The sequence below is a fragment of the Lampetra planeri genome, chromosome 12, assembly GCF_965212315.1.
Source record: "Lampetra planeri chromosome 12, kcLamPlan1.2.h2, whole genome shotgun sequence".
Taxonomy (NCBI): domain Eukaryota; kingdom Metazoa; phylum Chordata; class Hyperoartia; order Petromyzontiformes; family Petromyzontidae; genus Lampetra; species Lampetra planeri.
In genome coordinates this window covers 14,620,556-14,646,128 of record NC_136118.1, presented here as the reverse complement: position 1 = coordinate 14,646,128, position 25,573 = coordinate 14,620,556, and the positions used below count along the sequence as shown (strand labels likewise).

The 25,573-nt window shown below is 42.3% G+C and overlaps 1 protein-coding gene across 1 annotated transcript; it reads left to right on the top strand.

The window, feature by feature from the left end:
- Positions 1 to 922: 922 nt before the first annotated feature.
- Positions 923 to 25,193, top strand: LOC144721740 (protein FRA10AC1). The gene is made up of 14 exons (XM_078599622.1): positions 923 to 1,446; positions 2,539 to 2,615; positions 4,384 to 4,479; positions 5,913 to 5,958; positions 6,909 to 6,985; positions 7,555 to 7,638; positions 9,000 to 9,084; positions 9,846 to 9,891; positions 18,564 to 18,677; positions 19,944 to 19,986; positions 22,538 to 22,662; positions 23,130 to 23,177; positions 23,784 to 23,877; positions 24,427 to 25,193. Exons 1-14 carry the CDS (start codon positions 1,414 to 1,416, stop codon positions 24,467 to 24,469), a joined length of 1,011 nt encoding a protein of 336 aa, XP_078455748.1. The 5' UTR covers positions 923 to 1,413; the 3' UTR covers positions 24,470 to 25,193.
- The last annotated feature ends 380 nt before the right edge of the window (positions 25,194 to 25,573 follow it).

The following is a 25,573-nucleotide window of genomic DNA, read 5'->3' as shown; positions in this document are numbered from 1 at the left end:
TGCACATGCTGGTACCACGGTAGGCTGCAATCATTCAACTGAGGAAGAGCAAAACTTCACGAACTCTATCCTAAAGCCCTCTCGTCCGTGGCCAGCAATCGTCGGCGTTGGCATTTAACTGCTGCACCGCAAGAATAGATCTGGTGGTACCTTTAGAGGCGTTTAGAGGACCACAGCAGTCACGGGGTCGTCAATAACAGGATCTGACAAGGCGATCAGGCCCGTGACTGTTTTGAGTTTCAGAGTTGAAAACTGGCAGCAAGCCCCATGCGCTGCTGAGGCTTTACACAGCGTTGTGTGCTTTCAAATGTTGTCACGTGCTGGACGTTATGTTATTTTGTTTTACTGGAAAAGCATATTGAATGTTGATGAATTATCTAACGAGTATTATATAATTAAACCATTGCAATATATTTACTGATAGACTCACAATACGGCTGTTTTATTTCGTAGTATGTATTTTAAGTACACACTATGCCTTGGAAATCCAGTAGTTACTGTAAATTGTAAACGTGAGTTTTTTTTTATAATTTAAAACATAACTTTCTGATTGATAATCGATTTTGGAGGGTCAATTCGCGGAAATAAAATGTGTGTTGTGGACCCTCCACCACCCATCCATCCATTTTATCGCAGGAATTCCTGCACAGTTGGAAAACCCCACGTGCAGTCAGTCAGGTTCCAGCAGCAGCAGCAGCGGTGGCGGGCTCCTTGACGCCGTGATCACGCAACAAATTATTAATGCCTCATACCGCACTCATGACATTGTTTAGCGGCTGAACACCAAAAGCTCGGGTCCAGCAGCATCATCAGCAGCAGCAGCATCATCATCATCAATAGCATCATCATCATCAGCAGCAGCATCATCATCAACAGCAGCAGCATCATCAACAGCAGCATCATCAGCAGCAGCAGCATCATCAGCATCAGCAGCAGCAGCATCATCAGCAGCAGCAGCATCATCATCATCAGCAGCATCATCATCAGCAGCAGCAGCATCATCAGCAGCAGCAGCAGCATCAGCAGCAGCATCATCATCAGCAGCATCATCATCAGCAGCAGCAGCAGCATCAGCAGCAGCATCATCATCAGCAGCAGCATCATCAGCATCATCATCAGCAGCAGCAGCATCATCATCAGCAGCAGCAGCGCTCGTGGTGGCTCAACGATCCCCAGCGTGGCGCTGAACCCCACGGGTGCGAGCGGGTGGGCGAGCGTCTCTCGGCTGTCATCCGCCGCCGCTTGAGCCCCCCCCGCCACCCCTTCGATAAAACAGTCGGCGGCTTCACGAATCTCTCCCGGATCGTCGTCGTCGAACTTTCGCAAGAAGACGGAAACAACAACAACAACAACCGAGAGTGTGTGTGGCAGTGAAGATTAGTGAAGATCGCAGAGACTCGGCAGAGCGGCACCATGAGCAGCCACCACAGCCTCAACCTCCTCCACGTACGGGCCTCACCTTCGCCTCTTTCACCACCGCTGCAGTCCTCTCGGCAACCGCGATTGTGTTTACCTCCCCCTCCCTATAGCTTGCTTGTGGATTAAGGAGCTCGTTAGGCACACGGTGCTGTGGTTGGTTTCGTGTTGTGGTTGCGTGTTTGGCTGGAATCGGCTACTAGGCCCGAGTCGAGCCTCGTTCACTGCTAACTGCACTGTCGTTATTCGCGGTTGTTGTTGTTGGACACTAATTAGCTTCATTAAGATGTTTCCCCGAACGTGTCGTTCATCTCGAGTCGGTATCATTCATCGCAGGGTGGTGAATTCGTGCAACTGAAAGCGCTTCACGCCCCCGGGAGCCGCGTTCAGGCGAGGCCGACGCTTGAGGCCGCGGCTAGGCCGCCACTGGCACCTTGCCGGGACTCGGGGAGTAACATTCGTGATTAAACTGCGGTAGTTGTACATTTACATCGGTAGATTAGCGACTAGACACGAAAAGAGCATCGCCTTCAGCACGCGGCGTTGTTGAGCAACACCACGAACAACTCCAAAGATATCCAAGACTAACGACAATGTGTGGAGTTAGTGTTGTACATATTACAGTACAGTGTATGTGATTTTGCATCAAACCAGTTGGACCTATAGTCCTTGCCTCCAGCATCTGGCAATTTACCACCAACATTGATTCAAGAAGGACTGACCACCTGCTGATGAGGCACTGAATGTTGAAACTGCTCCAGTTTTTCTGACGTTGACCGTGTAGCTTATGGGATTTGTTCAACACAAATGAGCCATGCTAGGCGCATGATTTTAAACGAAAAAAACGCGGTCTTATTCCTTTCTAATGTAACGTTTTAGTTCAAACTCATTGTCATTAGAGGCCGAAATTCGGTTTCGGCGACGAAAGTTGGCAAATCGCCTCTTTCGGCATACTTTAGGTTTCGGCCGAAAGTAAATTTTAAACTTTCGGTTTTGGTTTCGGTCGAAACCAGAAATTCAGTTTCGGTCGGCCTCTACGTGTCATCAATCTATGAATTAATGTTTAGGAGGCAGTGAATCGTGCATGGATGAATCCAGCTGGGCTGGTGGTGTGTCTGGCAGGCGCAATGCGGCTACGACTCCGAGTTGAGCGAGTGTGGGAGCGAAGTGGACCCATCTGAACGACAGGACCCCAGACGGTATGAAATAGTTGCGCTTAGATTTAGAATATTATCACACCGATGTATGTATGTCAAACTGCTTTCACACCGTACGTAGCCAACCATGCTCATCGGAGGTGCGGGGGAAGTAAAGCAAACTAAGTACAAAAAGCATGCGGTGCATGCAGGTGCCGTATTTATATATGAATTATAAAAATGACAAACACGCCAGCATTTGACACACTTTCTTAACTGGACTCACACATTGTGTGTTGCACTGCCGCATATGAGTTTAAAATGGGGTGCAACTGATTTATCGAAAACTTGTTTCATCGATCATACCGAAGCATAGGTTTATGCAGAATATATAAATGTTTTCAAACTATTTAACAAACCCCATGCCAACTCATGCATGATTGCTGCCATGAGATGGGCATTTATGGGCAGGATGGGCATTTATGGGCAGCTTGGGCATTATAGATGGGCACAAGGTAGGAAGGCAGGTTGGCCAAATATCTTCCTTAGTACCTATATGTCTATTTAGTTTTACTTAGTATATGTCTATTTGTTGTCCACATTTTATAAAACTATTTACTCTGTTGATCTAAGTGGCACGGGTTATCAGCCTGAACACTTGCAATCTACAGAATGTAAATATGTTTCATTGTCACTATGATACCTCCTTTACCAGTGGCAAAATATAGTAATAGGTTTTTACCCTTTCAACTGGTACAAAACTGACACCTTTATACAAGGGATCATGTTTTGCAATAACCACAACACAAGCAGTCAAAATGCAAACAAAAAGAAACAACTCTGATAATGATAGGTGTCAGTTTTGTACCAGTTGAAAGGGTAAAAACCTATTACTATATTTTGCCACTGGTATAGGAGGTCTCATAGTGTTAATGCTTACCCCGAACTCTCAATACTCTGATAGTGCGCTGTTTTTGAGTTGTACGCCTTTTGGCGTCATCTGGTCCAACACCAATGGAGACTAGGCTTTAAGAAAAGCTGTCTCGGGTGTGGACCAATAAACTTCAAGGACAGTGCATATCATTATCAGAGTTGTTTCTTTTTGTTTGCATTTTGACTGCTTGTGTTGTGGTTATTGCAAACATGATCTCTTGTATAAAGGTGTCAGTTTTGTACCAGTTGAAAGGGTGAAAACCTATTACTAAGTTTCATTGTCTTCTTGGTTCTTTCGGTAAAGTCACGTAGAAGGGAAGTAATAAAATAATAAAAATAAAACATAATAAAACAATTATTTTTTATTTTTATTATTTTATTATTTTATTACTTCCCTTCTACGTGACTTTACCGAAAGAACCAAGAAGATGAATCCCTGCAGTCACGAAAGCTTTAAATCGAAATTTAAGTTTCATTGTCTTCACTTTTTAAAGACATAGCCCTTGTTCTTCAATCGTTAACTGCTAACAGCAGCTTGTCCTTATCATGACCCCCAAGTCCTGTTTTGAAGTTTAACTGCATGATACATTGACTTTCGCGTTTCCCTTGGAATTTGCCCTGGATTGCACTGCCATAATTGTTTGCATTATCTTCCTATTTTGTTTCACTCCTTTACATGCATAATGACACCCTGGATTTGGGTGTCATTTTGCATCTGAAATTGGTTTTTTTGGTGTTATATTTGACTGTTCATTCTCATCACTGCCTTTTGCTACTTGTTTTTATCTTGCCTGTTTTATGTACATACGTAAAATACATCCTGTTCTTACTTTATTCAGTGCTTTAGTCCATGAAACTCCTAATGATGCATGTCAAAAAGTACTGTCTTGTCTTTCAGGCTTAAGAAAGATGATCCTTTATTCAAGAAGCCGTTTGCGAAGAATCGCAACTGCAAACTTGTACCCAAAAGCTTTGCCGCACAGGAAAATGACAGGTGGGTCCCCGGCTGAGAGACGCAGCTCTGTGCCTCTTGAAAACATACTATCGCGTTCCGTCACTTGGTGTGCAAGTGTGTGTGATAATGCATTTGCTCGTGTTAAAATGTGTTTGGCTGTAAGGCAATTATGGTAGGAAAATGAGTGCACTGTGTTTTGCCTTCTAGTGACCCTACATTTGACTTACTGTTTAGTCATGCATACTCGTGGTGATTGATTTTGCTTGCTTTACCCAGCCGCAGTCATAGGGATGAGAAGAGAGGCTATAGGTAATGAGGGTTTTAATGGTTTTGGCCTCCATAGGAACTAGTTTAACAGGATGGCCATCGGAGATGCTGAGAACAGTCTATTTAGACGAAAGGGGTGGTCTGTATCTTTTGGGTATACAGGGTGCTTCAAAAAATGTTAACACTTACATGGGATTATTGTTTTTAATGGAAAAAGGACGGATAATACACATTTTACATGATAACAAATGTATGTTAATAGCTTCAAAAAGTCAAATAGTCTCCACTTATTCGTCATCATTGTCTCCAGAGCCCGGAGACACATTTCTTGTGGTATTGTTGCAAATTCTCAGAAGTGTTCACATTTTTTTGAAGCACCCTGTATTATGAGTTAGTACAATGCAGACATGATTTGTGTGCATGTGCCTGTGCATACCAGCCATTCTCAAATGGTTTGAAGCTTTCATCCCTACTCTTTGGTTCCTTTGGTAAAGTCACGTAGGTATAAATAAAATAAATCACGACATTTCGGGCGCAACACAAGCATCTGTCATCAGGTGGGAAAGCTTGGTCTGCTGCTGAGGCAGACTGTTTGAAAAGGTTTGAAATTGGTGTAGCCACAGGGTTATAAAGAAGTGGCCGGGGCTAGTGATGTTAATGTGATTAATTAGCCACTTCTTTATGACCCTAAGGCTACACCCATTTCAAACCTTTTAAAACAGTCTGCCTTTGCAGCAGATCATGCTTTCCCACCTGATGACGGACGCTTGTGTTGCACCCGAAACATCGTGATTTATTTTATTTTATACCTACGTGACTTTACTGAAAGAACCAAAGAGTATTCTCAAATGGCTGATGTTATGATTCCCTACATGGTAAGTGTGGAAAATTGTTAGTCGAAACTATATTTAAGCAGCATAACATATAAGGCTTGTCGAATACATATTTTGTCAGAAATGCATCATGTTCAATCACACTTGGGAGATAGTAATTTTCACGATTCTTCGTGTGTCAAATGGCATTGTTTGCTACAACAGGCTTAGTAGCTTTAGCGTATTTTTTTTTATCTGTGTATGTGTTTTGTACATATGTAAATATATGTAAGTATATATGCTTTGTTTTTGTCTAAGATATGTGAGTTTTGCACGTACGATTTGTCTAACATGCCGTATTTTGCATGAATCGTGTTCCTGTGTGATCTGCAGGGAGGAGGCCAAGCATCAGCGCACACAGTTGCTCGCTATGGATGCTGTATCCTTCCACACTTCTCCTGCATTTGCCCCAGCATGAGTTCACCAGGCTAATTCACCATTTGACTCGGACTTAATCATCTATCTCCATCAACATAAAATGTATAATGCCAAGCTGACTCTAGGTTGGCTCCAGGCCGGTTTGTTCATTTCCTATGAACATTATGAGACATCTCTACTTCCTATCCCCGCTTAGCCAAGGAGATGGCACCATTACAGAGTAAAATTAAATGTGAGAATGGTTGAATGGTTGAACAATAAATAGGTAAACACATTGGGTTAAAATTATTTGCTAAAGCTTGTTTTGTAACTTGGGCCAATTAGTTTTCAAATGAGGTGGTGACATCACTGACCCCTTTCAACGGTTCTGTGGTTCTCTAGCTGAACAAAGCTTGTGTTGAAGACATGACCGTTTTCAAAGTCACGGAGACACACAAGCCTCCTTTTGGCTTCAGACTGAGCCTTAGTGCATAAACAGATGACTTTTGGCACGAGGCTTTAGTCCTGTATTTCGGTCTGTAAGCCAACCTCCATTCCCTATTTTCCAGATTCTCCTTAAAAACCCAAAATGAAAAATTTGAAAAGTAAGTGCAGCTATATTATCGATAAAATAATGTCCCTGCATAAGAGGAGTGTGTTTTCCTGGGTGTTTCCTTCTCATACGAGTTAATGAAACTAATTGGGCTGCCACGTAATAACAAAACAAGTTATAATTACATGTTATTCTACGTAATTTTCATACATATAATAAATTAGTAACTGTTGCAATAGGATAATCACTATAGCACGATCCTGAATCAACACTTGGGCCTAAAGTAGTTGAACGTGGCCGTTTCAACGCGTCAATGAAGGTGGCGACTGTCTTTGTTGCTCTGGAACGGTATTGTTGCTGCTTTTGCGATATTGTATGGTGCACACATCTGCCCGTGTTATCCATGACTTTCCACAAAGTTTTCACGACACAAGAAATTTGTCAACGACTACTTGCTCTACTACGGTGGGAAGAGGGAGGATTTCAAACGGGTCAGGTGTGTATTTGTCTTGTTTGAGTAGTGTTTGTGGATTCATTGGCATGTAATGCTATAACAGCCATGAGCAGCATGCAAAGGTGTGCTGACAAACAGCAGGAAGATACATCTCCCATCATGCTTTTGTGTGCAATCCATGTGACTACCAAATTGCATTTACAGTGCTCTCAGCCTGGTCAAGACCACAAATTCTGAAGATCTGAATATCCGTTGCAGTACATTGTTCAGATCACCAACTCAAAAGAGTTGAAAGTGTGGCCGTTCCTTCAGGCAGCAGTAAAACAAAGTGACACCTGTGCACTGGTTGTGTCCTCATTAGAGTTTATAAATACAGCTGTATGTACCTTCTCATTCTGTTTTATTCATTACATTCATCTCTTGCCCAATTTCCCCCCAGTCATGTAACATTTGTCAATTAAGTCTTTATATTTTGTACACATTCTGTAAAAAAATGTCATAGATTCTAATTACGACTGTACTGATGATTTGATGTAAGTTGTGTTACGTTTAGAGGAAGAGTTTATTGCTTTACGTTGGTCTGTGTGTGATCGTGCATGCGATGGGTGCAGTGATCGAGACAAGACGGACATGGATGTCATCCGGGAGAATCATCGCTTCCTGTGGGAAGAGGAGGATGAGAGAGACATGACCTGGTAACACTGCTTGTCGAGCTTGCCCTACTTCCACGTTTTTTACGGCACTTGCTGCCCAAACTCAGACCCTGATGTTGCAAAAATCCATGACAGTTAGTGGAAAATATGTCCTCAAACGGATGTATTTCTCCTCGGTGGAATCATTCACGCTGTAGCCGGAAATGGCTTCTGTCCAACGAGAGTGCCTTGAGGTGACAAGCAGCGCACAGCAGCAGGAGGGGAAACGGAGGGACAGGGTGAGAAGGAGAGCTCGATTTGGCAGGTTGATGGTGCTTGCTTCAGTCAAGGAGATGTTTGTTTACATCAGAAGCTGAGAAAGTTTTTACGTCTATTCTGTTGCTCTGTGTTGGAGGCCAGGCGTTAATATGAAAATGGAGACCCTCTATAATTCCAACCTGACTGCTGCAGTCTTGGTCCCTTCTATGGTGAACAACTCCTTGAGTAGAAACACTTTGAGTCAATAGCTGAGAAGCCTTTTTCTGGTATATATTTTCAGAAATTTACGGGCTAAAACTTTTCCCCAGGATGTTAATTAAACAAATTATACTGGGTAACCCGACATAAGAAGAGACATCATTATGGCAAAAGCCATTCTTGTAGTCATAGTTTAGGAAACGTTCCTTTCGGTCTTCAGTAACGAGCGTTCACGTCTTCTCCAGATCTTATCTCAGGTGTGCTCTTGGCTGTGCTACCTGTGATTTTGCAAAAGATGTTGGACTGCACCTCATTCCAAGTTAATTTCAGTGTCTCATTTTACTTGGGATTTTTAAACGATTAACCACTGCCAAGCTATCTACTGTGACACACCTGGATTCCTGGAATGTGACTATGTGTGTAAAAGATATGCCACGCTTTATGGAATTTGCCTATAATATATGCAGTATTCGATTTTAGTGGAAATTTACAAGCTCTAGCAGTCACACTGAGTTTAAAGCTACTATATTACTTAATGTCAGAACAAATGAAAACTACATCCAACTTTATTATTATAATACCCTTGGCTAACTATATCAAAACAATGCCCTTGGCAAAAATTCCCACCATGGTTCGGTGCACGTGCATCCTTTCTGTGCATGCGAGTCACGTGGATAATAAAGCCATTAGTACGCATGCCCTAGGAAACACTCAAAACTGCAGTTTAAAACTGCCGTTCTCTCCAAACCGATCTCATTCTAAAGTCTTTAATAGTGGCTCTGACCAATCACAACGCACATTTCATGCTCGACCGGCAGTTGGGCCAAATGGCATGAGCACAGTGCAATTTAACCGAAATTACAATTTAGACAGATCGTTTAGGGGAGTTGCACTTGTTGGTGTGGGACGTGCGTGCCCCTGCATGTATTTGTGTGTTTATTCAACAGGGAAAAGAGGCTTGCCAAGAAGTACTATGACAAGATGTTCAAGGAGTACTGCATAGCTGATCTGAGCCGCTACAAAGAGAACAAGGTGAACATGTCATGCGTGAGCCTATCCCATGATACCAGCTCGGGCCTTACCAGCAGCTGCCAGGCTGATGAATCCAGTGTTGTATATATGAGCATCCTGATGGTGTAAGAAAAGTCACTGTCCTGCAGTGATAAGTGAGATGGCACTTTATTATTTTTTCAGGCCAATTCATTCCATCCAGAGGAACATTTTATTCAACTCTGAAAGAAACATAAACAGACCAGGACAATTTATAAACAACGTTATCCTTTTCTGTTCCTGGGGAGTGCAGAATGGTCAATGCATCGTTCTTGCAGGCTTAGATTGCAAATTATGTTGCTGACAATCCAGAGATGTATACAAGTTAATATCCTCCCCAGGGTGTAAACCAGAAACTATAATTTATATCTCGTTTAAATGATGAGAAACCCGTTACAGCAGATAGAAAATAGCGCAGGCTCGAAAATAAAAACATTTATGTATTTCCTATACAGTATTTATTACAGTATTACATGCAAATTTAAGTATTACATGCAATTGTACCATATTTATTCTTATTTCTGAGTTTAACAATGCTTCCTTTTGTTGATGAACCATAACAGATTTCATGACACTGATCGTATGTACAATTAAATATTGAGTTTTGAGATACGAACAAATCGACTTCCGAGCGGGTCTCGAGAACGTAACCCGTTGGTAAGTCGACAGCCGCCTGTCATCATTTTTGGCCTCTTCTATTTCAATGCTTTGCAGTTGTTAATCCATGGAATTGTACCCTGCAGGTGGGCATGCGCTGGAGAATAGAGAATGAGGTCATTTCTGGAAGAGGTACGTTTGTCACACCGCTTGCATCACAAAATGCAGTGCGGTACAGCATCCGCTTGCCCTAATAGGTGGAAGCAGGAGCGAGCTTGGGCACGTAATGTATGCCCCACCTTGCATATGAATAGATGTGATGGTTAAAAAAAATGTGGCCCTGTCATAAACAGTGCTTGAAAGTAATAATAATGAAGAATCTTTAACGCGCACAGTTTTCGTTCGTGCTCAGAAGGAGAGAGGACGATTCAGCAGGGTAGGAAACCACAGACAGGCAGGAAGGCAGCGAGAGCCATGGGGTCCTCTCTTGACCTGCCAATTCTTTTTAGTGTAATGTTTATTATATTAGTATGCGTATAACATCAAGTTATTTAGATGAGATGGCTCTGCTTGTGTTTATTTCCATGGCTGTTCTGGCATGCATTAATTAGCTTAAAAATTGGTAAATATTTCTATACCTGTATAACTTATCTTTGGGTAAAATTTGTTGCCATTTTATAATTATGTTATTATTATTGTGTAGCTGAATGTCCGAGAAGAGCATCGATTACTAGGAACGTCATGGTTCATGCTTCCAGTTCTTTCTCTGTGATTCCATGAATTGTGATTCAGGGTCACAATTCTACGTAGGATTCGAATTTTTTTTCTCTTTTTTACTCATTTTGATTCTCATTTATCTGACTCATTTGTGCTGTCTTGTTCATTACTTTAGTGTTAAAGGTAAACATTTCTTATGATTTTTTTAATAAAACGAATTTTTGACTCATGCCTATTCAACATTGAGTCGGTTTCTATTGAAAACAACAGTTAAATTATAGTTCCGCTTCTTAATCTCTTCAAGGAATTAACGATGATGCTGTAGATGATACAGACCCTGTGACATTTGTTGTCCACGGCTGGCGACGTACGGTGCGAAATAAATTCAACATACATACAACATTTGTAGAAAAAGTGTATTTCGTGCCCATTGCAAAGCACAAATTCAGAATATAATAATGTTGCACAATGTAACAACTCCCTTATTTGTTTAATTGTATGCGGAAGATGTGAAGAATTCTATAGTGTGAGCCCTTTGGAATGTCTGAAAAGTGTGTGGTATGAAACCATTGTTCTTGTCATGAAGGAAGAGGAGGTCCTGATGGTGGGGTCATTTGAAGGGTAGAGGAGAGCAAACACGCGACTAAAACAAACACTTGAGAGGTTGGTGACAAACATGAACATGATGTGATTCTATTCGTTGGGTCTTTCGGTAAAGTCAAGTAGACTGGTAAAAAATATAAAACTATGACGTTTCGATCGCAACACAAGGGATCGTGTAGCGATCGAAACGTTGTAGTTTTTTTGTTTATTCTATTGTTTTTTTAACCTATCTACTTGACTTTACCGAAAGACCCAAAGAATATGAATTACTGCAGTTACATAAGCTTTTTTAAGTCAAGATGATGTGATTCTACCATAGCAGACCTTGGACGTTACATGAGTTGTAAAATTTGCCAGACAATTTTACAACTAATGCATCCTGATCTGCTCATGAATACACAGGTCTCGTTTCTATCCCGTTCACATAAAATGCATTTCGATTTAAAGCTTTCGTGACTGCAGGGCTTCATATTCTTGGTTCTTTCGGTAAAGTCACGTAGAAGGGAAATAATAAAATAAATTAAACAATAAATTGTTTAATTGTATCATTTACAATAAATTCTCACGACGTTTCAATTGCTTGTGTTGCAATCGAAACTTCGTGAGAAATGTGTATTTGTTTATTTAACTATTTCCCTTCTACGTGACTTTACCGAAAGAACCAAGAATATAAAATACTTTGTTTTGTTATTGTTTTGCAATAGCATTAATCTGATTAGTGCATGCCAAAAGCAGTATAGGTTTTACATGTTTTAAGTGACAATGGTAGTTAACTAAATTTGTTACGAGTACATTTTCACGACAGCAGTATTCTTCTGATTGACTAAAAACGAGTAAAATCGACATCACCAGCCGCGATGTTGACTCGCGCTGGTTCTGGCCGTGCGTGTTTACGACGCATGGCCAGGGGGGAGCGGAAAGAAGGGAACTGAAAGAGGAACCGTTCTTTGTATTGCTCCCTGGCGCTCGCGTTATGTCGAGAAGTTGTTTGGGGGAAGGGGTGATTCACGGGAAGAGAATGTGTCTTGGGTCTTCAGCAAATAAGCATCCGAGGTGGGTGGATAATGATATGCTGGATTGTATTTCAAAAAGACGTTTGCGCCTAACCAGGGGTTGTCAACCTGTGGCGCTGGAGCTGCGTGCGGCTCTTTAAGGGCTGCTTCGTGAAGATGTTTATTCAGGACCACCGTCTCGTGTTCAACACGCGCGTTCAGGCCGTGAAATATTGCGGATTTTTTTTACCGAATTCGAAAAAAATGTCACTTGTTTTGTTTGCCGATCTCTGGCTCCAACTGACTTCCAAAAGACACTGTGCGCTCTCTGCTGGGAATATATTGTAATTACAAGTAAAATCCCTCCACAATGTTACTTCCAATTCAACACACGGTGTCAAACACTTGGGGAGTGTTGTCGCCGGATGGTTTATTTCCATGAGTGTGCTGTGTCATTTGAAAATAGAGCACCCATAGCATGGGACATGTTAAGTGCTTACTGGGTAAACTTGCTGTTGATTGGCCATGTTTGAACACTGGTGTTGTTCTTGCATGAGACGGGCATGTGGGTGATTGATAACGAGTGACAATTATCGCTTACAACTTTCAGTGTATCAATATTAAATACAACTCATATGTTTTGTTTTTTCTTCCAATGCAACTTGTAGGTAATAATTATGGATTATTTTTTATAAAAAATTCCGAGCTGCAGTATTTGAGTTCAGTGAGTTACATGGTGAGTTGTGGTGTTGCAGATAAGTCCACCACCGCCTTCAACACGTGTGTCCGTAGTTGGGTCGAAATGTGAATTATTTAGTCTGCCAGAGGCTTTGCGGTGGTCTTTGTCCTCTCATGGTCTAGACACTTGCAGAAAACCTTCTTTCTTTCACTTAACATCGAAACATACCGGATACGTTTTCATGCACAGTTAATTTTCCCTTGCACACAACTGTTATAATAATAATACTATGTAACTATTCTGTCCAGTAATTTAAAACCTATAACCAGGAAACTTTTCTCAAGTCTTCAAGACGAGTCAGGATTATCGTGCTAGGGTTGTTAAGCCAATTTAACTTTCTGTTATTTTCATTGTGGGAGCAATTATCCTCGGTCCCAACTTGCATGAGGAGCAAACACTCAAATCCCACACAGATTTGTCAGAAGCCTGCCTGTTGCACTGCCCCATGCGTGTCCCTCGTTGCCCAGCAGGGTGTGTGTCTTGCACATAATGGTGAGGTCCACCAACCTTACTTCCCCACATGGCAGTGGGTAAACGCTATGCCTAGCTTCATTTCTCAACTCTATTTTGTATCCTGGAAGCCAGTACAATGACAATGCAAACACCAAAGCATGAATAGTTAAGCAGTTGTATATCTTTGGGACCCTTTTGTCAGTATCAAGATATTGAATAAGGCATATCAGAAATAACAATTCTAGGATTAAAATCTATTCTGATACGTGCATCAAATCATGGTTGGCTACGTACAGTGCTAAAGAAGTTCAAAGTACATACAGGGTTGTAAGAATTGATTATTCAAATGTCATGAAAATGATATACAAACTATTTTATATTTGGGGTAATGGAGTAAACGAGAGACATCAAACAAGACAGTACCACTCGGTTGAAATGGAATGAATGCTGGAGTTAAAATTCGCGTCCCTAAATCGTGACAATTCCTCGAATCAGCGGGAAGTGAATAATTACTTGCCTAGAAGCCAATTTTCCTGTTTTTCCAGTTTTTACTTATAATTTAATCAGCTCATTGCAGTCACATGGTCATATTAATCATTATTCGGAATACACCACTTTAGTTTTATCAGTGGAGCTTGCATACGTTCTACTGAATGATTTTATCTCTGTTGTATTTTCAACATTGACTTTGCTTTTCACATCTTTGGTGTGTTTGGTTTGTCTGTAACAAGCAACACACAGTAGATCCAGGAACAAATTCTGCCCTGTGTTTGAAGGCATTTAGGTGGGGTAGATTCACATTCCCCCCCGCCCTCCCCCCCCGTAATTTTTGTGTTGAGATGATTGATAATTCTTGACTTAAAGCTTTCGTGACTGCAGGAATTCATATTCTTTGGGTCTTTCGGGAAAGCCACGTAGATAGAAAAAAATATATCACGACGTTTCGATCGCAACACAAGCTATATGTTTTCCTGCCTCAGCAGCTCTCCCGCTATATTTGTTCACCTGATGACGATTGCTTGTGTTGCGATAGAAACATCGTGATATATTTTTTTTATTTTTCTATCTACGTGGATTTTCTCGAAAGACCCAAAGAATATTATGGATAATATCCATAATATTTGTTTTGGGTTAGATCACGTATATATAAATGTGTCAATAAACCCGCCACAATCCGACACAGCCAATTAGTAAGGTTTGTCACATACACAGAACGTGCCGGGTTTAACGGCACGTTCTGTTTACATTTCGGGTGGTGGCGGGTTTCACGACACATTTCTCTTGACACGATATAACCTCAAAAAACCTTTAATGGAACCCCTTTCATGTATAATAATGGTCGCGAAAGTCTCCGTGTTAAAGTGATGGGTAATATAACGACGCAACTACTCTTTCTCATGGAGTGAAACGAGCTCATGAGCGCGTATGTGTTAGTGTGTGTTAGTGTGTGTGTGTTAGTGTCCACCCGAGTCGTGGCACCAGTCGTTATATCACCGCAGGGGGCGTGACAACAGTCTTTGTGCCCCCCCCCCCTTCTGCCGTTACACAAACAGCTGGTGTGTGCATAATGCAGCATTCACTAATGAGATAGATTAATTCTGATGTTCTTTTTCCTTTCAAACCCAGGGTTTAAGTATTGTTTGCAGAGCCTTGGCTAAAGGCATCGGGCGCTTTGCGAACTAATAGGCTTAATGATGGGGAGATTAGCTATCTTGCTCCGGTATGTGTGTTTGAGCGTGAAGTGTTGTTTGTGTAAGCTGAGGATTACGGATTTTGTTTTCACTGAAGGATTTCTTTAGCTGCTGGGCAGCTCGTGTGAATAGTTTGGGGAATTCCTTACATTGGGTTACATGGGAACGTGGAGCTTGTGATGCACGAGTACATTCATGCGCATGTGACCGCACACGTGTAAGAATGCCCCTTCTGAGATTCTGACGCTTATTGAATTAAGCAGGAGGCTGATGGCAGTCGTGTGATGACATTTCTTGCGAGGCATTTCTGCAAAGGCCTATCTTGATTCTGTTTCAAGGCCTCCGCTCTTGAGTTCCTCTAAAGGTCAACAACTGCCCCCCTTCGTTCTTGAGTGCATGTAAGTTGAAGTCCTTTCGCACCGTACGTAGCTCACCCTGCTAATCTGAGGTGCGGGGGAAGGACAGCCCATTGATCCTTTTCAATAATGAGTCAAACACTGACTGATTGGATGTCATTGGCTGGGAATTCTACTTGATGTTCAAGCTACATTTTTTTTCTCAATAACAAACTGAAAAGCGTCACAAGATTGTACAGTGACCCCTGATTTGTGTGGAATTGCGTTTGCGCAATGACTTATTAAAGTTCACAATAATAATTATAGTTGTAATGCAATTGATACAGAGTGCATAGCGATTATATGAAATCATCTTTCTCTGACAACACCTGCATTATAAGTCTCATAGACTCTAGAATGGCAAAAATTGGAATACTTGTGGCAGGCTTATGTTTAGTAAATTTCAGTTTGGTAACTTCTCCGCAATCTTTATTCATACTTGAAGTATATTTAAGTGCAAAAACAAACAATAACAATGGTTAATACACTTACAGAGTTATGAAAAAGGAAAACTGATCAAATATTATCTTAACTATACTCTTTGGTTCTTTCGGTAAAGTCACGTAGGTATAAAAAAAGAAAATAAGTAATTTTTTGCTTATACCTACGTGACTTTACCGAAAGAACCAAAGAGTATGGGGATCCCTACAGTCACGGAAACTTCAAATCTCGGTAATCTTAACTGTGTTTAATATGGCCATTTTAACAGTTATACATATAAAAACAAATGTCGTGCCTATAGCAAACAGAGGTTCATATGAGAAAAGGGAAATTATATTTCCAGAGATGCTATTTCTTGAACACACCCCGACGGAATTAGCCCTGGGCACACAGGTTGCATAAACACGACACAACACCTTGTGGTATTACGAGGTGGGCAAAAAACAACAAGTGATGTCAAATTCGTGAAATGTCGGCATGTGCAAATATTTGGACGCACTTTACCGTTTAAAAAAGGGCTCTGCCAAAGCAGCAGCAGCTGCAGGATGCTCGCACACGGGTGCCAGATATCTTCCTCATTACTCCGAGGGCAAAAGAAAACGCTCTCGCGCCTCCTTTTGTTCCCGGCCGCTATGCGAATATAATTAGCGTTAAACAAAAATGTAGTCAAACCAGAAACGTGAAAAATACTTCTATAATATGACTATACAGTGCAATAGATGCTTGATATAAGCACACTTGATATAAGCTACACGTGCTGACATACAAGTGGAGGGGTGGGGGGGGGCAAGGGCAACTTGCGATCCAAGCACACCACTTCAGATATAAGCACACATGATATCAGCACACATGGTCTTTCTCCCGAGGGATATGCTTTTATCCCAAGTCTAGTGTATGTCATGAGAAGGTACATGCACAGGTCAATCAAGTCAATCCACATAAAGAAACCTCGATTACATTATAATCACTAGTACCGGTCACGCGCGCACTTGATCAATATCCACAATTTTGTTTATTTAAATAAGGTAAAAAAAAATCCATACTCAAACAAATGGCTATTGATGTGCAATGTTTAATATATGGGGCTTAATCGATTGTTCAAGGTAAGGAAAAAGGTAAAAGTGCAGACCTGCAATTATTCGTCCATGGCACGGATTTTTTTCCTTTTCGCGAGTGCGTGTAAATCATCAGTCCAGGTTCAAGTTTGTGATTCATGTGATAGCTTTGGGAGTAGCGCGACTGATATTGTGCAGTCCCCCGGAGAACGGGCGTAGAACGACGCAGCCGTTCGCGATGCGGTCCACTGTGTGGTCACCGCACCGTGGGGGGTCGTCTGCAATGTCCCACTTATGGAAGAGGTGCCAGCAGCAGCAGCAGCGAGCAGTCGCTGCTCTGAAGTGGGTTGATGGAGCCACCACGGTTTCCCTGGCAGAACAAAGCCGTGTAGAGCAGCAGGGGGGGGGGGCCTTCACCGAGGCTTTTATGAGGAACCTCGGGAGAACTCCACGGGAGCGTTCGCCAGCGGTCTTCACTTGACTCCGCTTCACCCAATTGTCTCGTGCGGCGATCCCAGATTGGTTTCGGGGATCTCAGGCGGAGGGTTGAGCAGGGCTTGGTGTCACGGGCGAGGTTTTGCGCTTCCTCGGATTTTTCCCAGTTTGATGTTGTGGTATCCCACCAGAGATTTGCTGCCATAATGTTGGCCACAATGGGTAGCCACTCATTGCTGTGGTTAATGAAACATTGAGTAATCACTAGAACGGTAACTATTTTTGTCATGCTTGTTCATGTCAGGTTTGTGTTTTGGGGGTATGATCCAACATGGGAAAGTAGAGTTTGGGAAGAAAATCTGATTGTGGAAATAGTGTTTTGTTTCTGGCATATCGTTTATTAACAGCCTTTCACTTTTCTTATCTCATGCGAATTCAGCGTGGCAGTGTCCCCAGTACAAGCGGAAAAAATAACAGCGGTGAACAATGCAAGGAAACGTGTCATGAAAATGTGATCTCGTTTGCTGTGAAAACTGTCATAATTTATTATAATGGATTGGAATTTGCAGAGGCAAAGACCCTTTTAATGGTATTAAGCCAGAAACTTCTGGGAGCCTGGGTTCAAATTGTGCGTGGGATAAGCAATCGTTTGGATTATCTTATAAAGAAACAATGTTTTTTGCAGCATGTAATTATTAACGATGTCACTCATATTTTAAAAATCCTCGCAATCACTGGTGGTTATACTTGAATACAAAGTGAATGGAAAATTTGACTCCTTGGCTTGTATGCACCAAATAGCTTACATTTTAATTCAGAAAGCACAAACAATTAAGGTCCTGCTTGCCATGAAGCTAGAAGTCAAAACTGTGACCCCACTTGCATGGAGTTTATGGTTCTGTTCCCTCGGACCTCTGCGCAGAGTTCACACTCTTGTCGTGAGCTGGTCTCGTAATGACTGCGGTGACTGTTGTCTTCCAGCGTAACAGCCCAAAGCTGAAACTTGAAAATGCAAAAGTCAAAAAGCACCTTTGCTCAAAGTAGCAATTATATGGTGCTGATTTATGTTGGTGGCCCTGACTCAGTGGTGGGAACAACTCTCCCCAGAAGACAACCTCTTTTGAGTTCTCACATTGGTACCTGTTTCATCAATCTAAGATGGGTGATTGGTTGAGTTAATCACTCACCGGGCGAATATTCTGATCGTGAGTTTGATAGTCAAATTCCTTAACCGGAACACTACGTTTACAAAAAAATACCCAAAACTAATGGGTGACCTGTCGTTCCTCACTGTCTGCTTCGTCATCATACAATCATCTACGATGTGCCTCTGACATTTGCAGGGCAGTTTGAGTGTGGAAACAAGCGCTGCCAGGAGTCGGAGGGCCTGAGAAGCTGGGAGGTGAACTTTGGTTACGTGGAGGCTGGCGAGAAAAAGAACGCCCTCGTCAAGCTGAGTACGCGTTTCCACGCAGCCGAATATTATTTACAACTCACAACATACTCTGACAGCCTTACTTCTAACACAGCACGTACATACACATACACATTCCCTCACCACTGCAGTGCCCGTAGTATGGTAATGCGATTCTCCTGGTGAGCGTGAAATTGCACCACTAGTGTGGTCTTTAATGTACTGCACTACAATCTCATCATTCAAGATTCCATTTAGAAAAAATGTTCGTGGTGTTGTTAACCCAGCATCAGCCACCCAGCTCACCTTAAAATCAATACCTGGTGCTGTGTGCACTAATCATTACTGGATGGATACTTGTGGCTGGCTGTGATGCCAGCCTTAATGGTTGCTTGTTTAAACAAATATTATTCCCGCACTAAACAGATAATATTGTGGGTTCACTTGCTCTACTGTGATCTTGAAGTCACGACGAGGCTCTGTACCTTACAGTCAAGGTAATTTAGGTCCGTGTAATATTGTGCTTGTTAAAAGTTGTGGTTAACGGTCAAGTACATATCATTGGGTGAGTGAAGTGCTACTCAACTGAAAGGGCCTCTGACACGTGCTTGCCGTGGGCCTTCTTAGAAGGCCACAGGAGGCCTATGGGCCTCACAGAGGTCATCACGGCCACTGACATGACCTTGTCGTAGCACGTTCAGCGCTTGATGCAGAGGTCCGCCACTCGATTCCAACAGCCACCCTGAGTAATAGTGTGGGTGTAATAGCTAGAAATACACACCGCCTTGAGTCCCAGTGGACGATAATGATCCCGTGACGTCACTTGCAAGAGCAGGCCATCGTGTGATGATGTCTTGGTCCACATTTGCCAACTTAAAAGAATTACCCACAAATTACTCATTTGGAATATACATAGCACTGATTGTCCCCTACTGTGAAACACGTGGCTGGACTCTCCTGTAAAAGAAGTGTCATGAGACTCAGTGAGGCTTCTCTTGCTAAACGAGTGTCATACAGTCACTTGGGCCATGCTCTCCCCACTAGTCTGGGAGCAAAATGGTTGTAATCGTCAACGTGTTTCATGTGTTTCACAGTTCGCTTTAACGGGGGTTTGTGGGATTTTCAAAGCAGCTAAACAGGCTAACACCCCCTGATGTGATTAAAGTGTACAGCTAGTTAAATGAAGCCTGATAGAGATGGACTGAAAAACTTAGATCCAAACAGGACACACTCATGTCTCTTCGGGCCGTTCTTGGCATCATTTGTGTTTTGAGTGTCCATACATGTCTATTCATGTGTGTATTTTCAGGACTCTGCCCAGAGTGTTCCAACAAACTCAATTACCATCACAAGTGAGTGCCAAATGTCAGCCTCCTGCAAGCACCATGCTGGTTTGATAAACATACATGGGCTTATTTTGCCCTTGCTCGCAGAGATAGTATATTAGTATGTCCTGCCAGCTAGCTTTATTCCATTAATGTAGACATTACCAAAAAATCACGTAAACCTTAGACGTAGTCTGTGTGATATGTAAATTGTTTGCCCAAGGCTTGGGGGCGGAGGGGGCATAGCTTAGCATTGCTGGTAAATTCTATGTCGGACTTGTTGTAAATATGAAGTCATCTCTGTAAATGTGCTCGCTGCACATTCTTGTGTTCAAGAGAAACAATTACTGTATTTTTGGCAACACTGAATTATTTGTCACAAAGCCTGAAATGGCACAGCTACAAGCACGCGTTGTATTTCTTGTAATAGAACCATTGCTGTGTACATCACCACCAGTTTGTGTCACTTTTTGACTTCTTACACTTCATACTTGGGGAAGTCTTTATCCAGCAGTGGATTGATCATGGCTGATGAGGATTCTGACAGTGAAGAAAGTGCGTGTTTAAGAAGTTTGTTGTACGTAGAGAGAAACAGCACTGCACACTAGATCCCTTCTGCACTGGTAAAGCCACGCCGTGTCCCATTAGAAGAGCCAGAAGTGACATCATAGAGCTTTACTTGAGTAGTCTATGGGGGGGTCTCTCTTAGTCAATCAACCGTGCTTGTCAGATTTTTGGGTTCTATCCTAGCATACGATGGCAATACATTCAGGAGCTAAATGCCACTGTTGAGGTCTGCTAGCCACGATAGGACTTCAGAAGAGATGTGTAGTTTTGCTCTTCCTCCATTGAAGGAGCGTAGACTCCAGTGTTTTACTATATGGTCCGTAGCAGGAGTTGCATGGCTTCGATCGTACTGTGCCTTCCTTGTCTCGAAGTTTCCATTCATGAACAAGATGTACCGTTAATGGTTCCGCCAGTGTCTTCGAGGAATGCCAATGCCAGGATGAGGTTTGATGTTTGCGTCTCGAATGAGAGGGTGTTTATCCTTGACATCCGCGTAGTTCCACTCTGTTCGGCAGCGTTCTTCCGGGTACGGGTGAGATTCTAGAATGGTTACTGCAGCGCGGTCCCAGAAGGGGGAGTGGGAATTGACTTTGTGATGAGCATTGATTGTTGAGGTCTTGCTTCATGGGTAGGTGGTTGCTATTTGTAAGAAAACGTGTAAACTCCTTTGCAGTTTGCACGATGTCTCTGTGGATATTTGGTTGCAAAATGTTTAGCAGAGCAGGGCGCCAGGGGATTGGTGTCGGTTTCAATGTTCCAATGATGGTGTGCATTGCGTTGTTTTATTGTGCATCTTGCAGTTTAGTGTGCGTGCTTCCGTACCAGGCTACGGTAGTTTAACAACACATCAGCTGAGGTTCCCCAAATTGTTCCTGCAGGTTTTATTTAATTTTTTGTGGTTTGTTCACTGCATGTCTGAAATATCAAGGTACACAATGGAGCTGAACTAAATTGAGCAGAAAACCCATTTGCTCTGGGTTTATATGCTATCTTTCGTGATCAACTTCCCATATACATTTTTTGGTTTGAGGCCAAGGATTCATACCTAAGCACTCAGTGGTGTTCTCAGTGTTTTGGTAATGAGAGCAGTAGCTTCATGATTCATCCATCCGACAGCCTTTTGGACATCGGTGTCACCACCCTACGGCAGATGACACATTTAAAATGTTGATAAAAACGCGTAAAAATAAAAGCAACCAGTATGTAATTTAACTTCGAAGGGCTGATATAATGAGAGTGTACTTTCTCTTCTCTTTGGCATAACAAGGATTAAACTTGCATCCCCCCCCCCCCCCGCGATAGTGGCTGGTTCCTCTGTTTGTGTGGTCCAGCCGGTAAAATTGCTGATGTCAGCTCTGAAACATACAGGGACTCCTCTACTTACGAACTTTCAGAGTTACGAACAAACCTGTCCGTATGTCCAGTTGCCTGTTAGGACCTAGAGTCGTAAGTTCAACCACCGGGCAATAGATGGCGGTGGTGACAGCTACATCTGCACAACATGAAGAACCAGTGGCATCTACAAGAGATTATCCAACGTTTAAAGCCATTCCCCGTGTTTAGTGTATATGCCATACAACATATTTAGAATTGACAGATGTAAAGTTGGACTTACGAACAAATCGACTTACGAACAGACCTCTGGAACCTAACTTGTTCGTAAGTCGAGGAGTCATTGTACTTCCTTGTTGATGGACATCGCACCCCCCTAGTGTTCACTGTGACCAATACAAATTTGCTTCCTTAAGACATATTTAATGCGACTTAAAAACGTTCCATAAAAACACAGGATTGCTTGCCAGACACTTATAAAAGTATTTAATCTGCTTTTAAGTGCCTATTAAACACTGACACAATGTGCAAGGGTATGGCATGGCATACAATATTGTACTTTCATTCTCAATTTTTGTAAAATATAACTGTCAATCACCTTATTAAGAACTAAATGCCCATTCGAGTTCTTTTACAGAAATAAATGAATGTGTTACTTAATAATCCATTGCGTTGGCAGAAAGAGAGAGGTGAAGAGGAAAAGAAAGGAAGAAAAGGAGGAGGAGCGGAGGATGCGTAAGGAGAAGCGGCGTCGCTCCCACCACGGAGAGGGGACTCTGTCAGACACCGTGGATGATGAGGAGGGTGAGTCCCCAAACACTTGTGACTTGCCAACTCTCTAGAACATTCACAACAACAACAGTTGCCATTCGTCAAAAACAACAACAGCCGCCATTCGCCACAAACACACACACGCATTTATTCACAATGGCACATGTGGGAGCAGTCTTTCATTTTGGATAGCCCATTGATCCAGAAAATGTTAGGAGTTGTTGCTTGTTAAACAAAGAGCTGTTGTGCAAGGAAAACCAATCCAAACACACTCCTACCGGATGCCGATTTCAGCTCATTCAGCCTCAGGGAGGCATAGGCCAGCATCAGAATCCATTCGAGGAGGTATTTAACTGTATCATAACACCGTGCAATAAGTCCCATGCCGCCAACTCACCGTGGAATTTAAACACTTGTATATTCATACAATCCTCACAAAATATGTTCAATGATTAATGATTCTGATGAGTGCCATTTAAACCCGTATTTCCATTCTTCAGGGTCTTCTTCGGATGAGAGCAGACAGCAGGTCGATGCAGTGGCAGAAGGTAATATAACCGTCTTCATCCCTGTTGTATTCGTACTATAATACTCTGTTTAAAAATGCAAACTTCATTTGCTTCTCCATAATACCGGCATGACTAACAGCTTTGTGTTCTGATTATACTGGATCATTAACCAGCTGGCATTTACTTGACACTTTATGGCATGAGGGTGGTATTGTTTTTGTTAGATGATACAGTTACAAATTTTTCTTCTTAAACATTACACATGTCTTCTTGCTGACACTTTAATTCAGTAGTTTGAGTCATTGCCTTTTTAAACTGATGAGTTATCTTTATTGCACAGAAAACCTGTTGAATATATAGTTCTGCAGGGACGTTTATATTGTATTGCATCTTCATTGCAAGTAATGTTTAAATGTGGGTTCTGTCAAACTAAATAAACTCACAATGGCCTACGTTAAGAGTTTCTATTTTTTGCTTTGTCAGAATAATGAGCCAGTACCATTGAGGCCTTGGGTTCACAGTATTTGTCAGCTGCCTGACCTTCAGCCAGGTTTTTATGTGTACCATATTGATCATCCCGCCCACAAGGCTGCATTTGTTGTTTTCTGAACGTTAACACATGCCGCGCTGTGTACGTGGTGGCAGGGTCTGGAGCAAGCAAGGAGCCCAAGAAGCCCAAGGAGATGTCAGAGTCCGATTACTGGAAGGGCCCAGTGCAGGAGACCGAGGAGAAGTGCAGGTCTGTACAAATCTCTACTCCCCCGTGACTCGTACACGCTATGGCATTCAGCGTCATCATCTGTACCCACGTGTCACATCTACACCCATCTTTATCGTTCTCTACCCGTTTAGCCCATCTCTACCCATGTTAATTTAACTGTACTGGTATGACCGTGCTGTATCCAGTCTTGCGAAGGTTACATTTCAACAATAATCACGCCTTTGACTGATGGGTTTGAAAAGTAACTCCAAATAATCCTATGTTTGGTCTTTTAAAAGTGATGTAATCTCAATCATTACTTTCAGTCATGGTCGCTTTTCGTCAAGTTAACATTTTATTTAGTTTCCGTAACTTGGAGAGTAATTTTGCGAATCTGTACTATGACTGTAGGCTTCTGCGGCATAAACTCGATGGCAGCTTTCCTATTATTAACCCGTGGAATCACGCGTGACAAGTCTGTTGTACTGTAATACGTTTGTCATGAGCCATGTCTCTACAACTCTTTCCTGATTTTTCGAGTGGCGGTCGCAAGGTGCAACGTGTAACGGATCGTGTTGTTTGTTTCAGGGAGGATGAGTTTGAAGACTACTTTGAGGACATGTTCCTTTGAGAGGCGGCTGCGCCACTCACTCCGTGCTCGGCTGGTTTCCCGCACCACTTGCGGGGGGCCTCCCTCGCCACGTTCGACACAAACTCTACCACGCCACGTGTGGTGCATGCGCGTTACTCGCGAGGCACGTGACCTGGCATGTCAAACAAAAATCATGAACCCATTCTGTTTCAATCAAACTCATTTCACAGAATGACAAGGTGATAGATATGAACTTTAACAGCATTTAATTATACGGCTCGTGTGATGGTAGATTGGAGAAGAGAACACAATTGTGAAAAATGATGGATGATATTGGTCGCGAAAGCCTACGTGTTAAACAAACACAATTGTGTGCCTTTCAAACTGGTCAGTTTTGTTGTTGATGTTAGTGTGTGGTCTAATTGGCACACCTTTCTTGAGGGGAGGTTGGATTGGACTATTAAAAAATATTAGCCTCCAGCTTCTTACGTGCGATGGGTTTCCCCTCAATGACACTCGGAGTGATGACTCCGCCACTTAACGCTTGCTTCCCGCTCTCTCGCACACGCGTAATTAGATTGCGACTGTCGTTTGTGCAAATGAGGCCAGAATTAATGCCTCTGTAAATGCTTAATCCCCCATTATCCTTGTACAGGATAATTGTGATATGAATCCCGCTGCAAGGCACAGTCAAGTTGCATCATTGTATGTTTACTTTGTGTTAATTTTTGTGAAATACAAATTTAATTTTACAGTTCAATCATCCCAGATTTGTTTTGTGTGTTTCTCTCTGTGAGTGCAGTTAAGTCTCGATTTTCTGTGGGCAGATTATCTGGATTGAGGTTTAACCGTGCTTGCAACAATATATCTTTACACATGCGATGGAACGGTTGTCTTATTAGCTGCTATTACGTTAAGAAACAATAACAGATGGCATGATAGGGCTTCACCTCCATTTTCCATGGGTATACAATACGTTTCTATCGTCTAATTTATACATGACTTGTGAAATCTTTGTTTTTTTTTATTTTATCCGGACCCTCTCTCCTTCAGCACCGATATTCGAGAACTGACTCGATTTTCACTTCGCTTTAACACGAACCGTATCGAATCCACAGTGCTGCATGATGTACATATACTGTA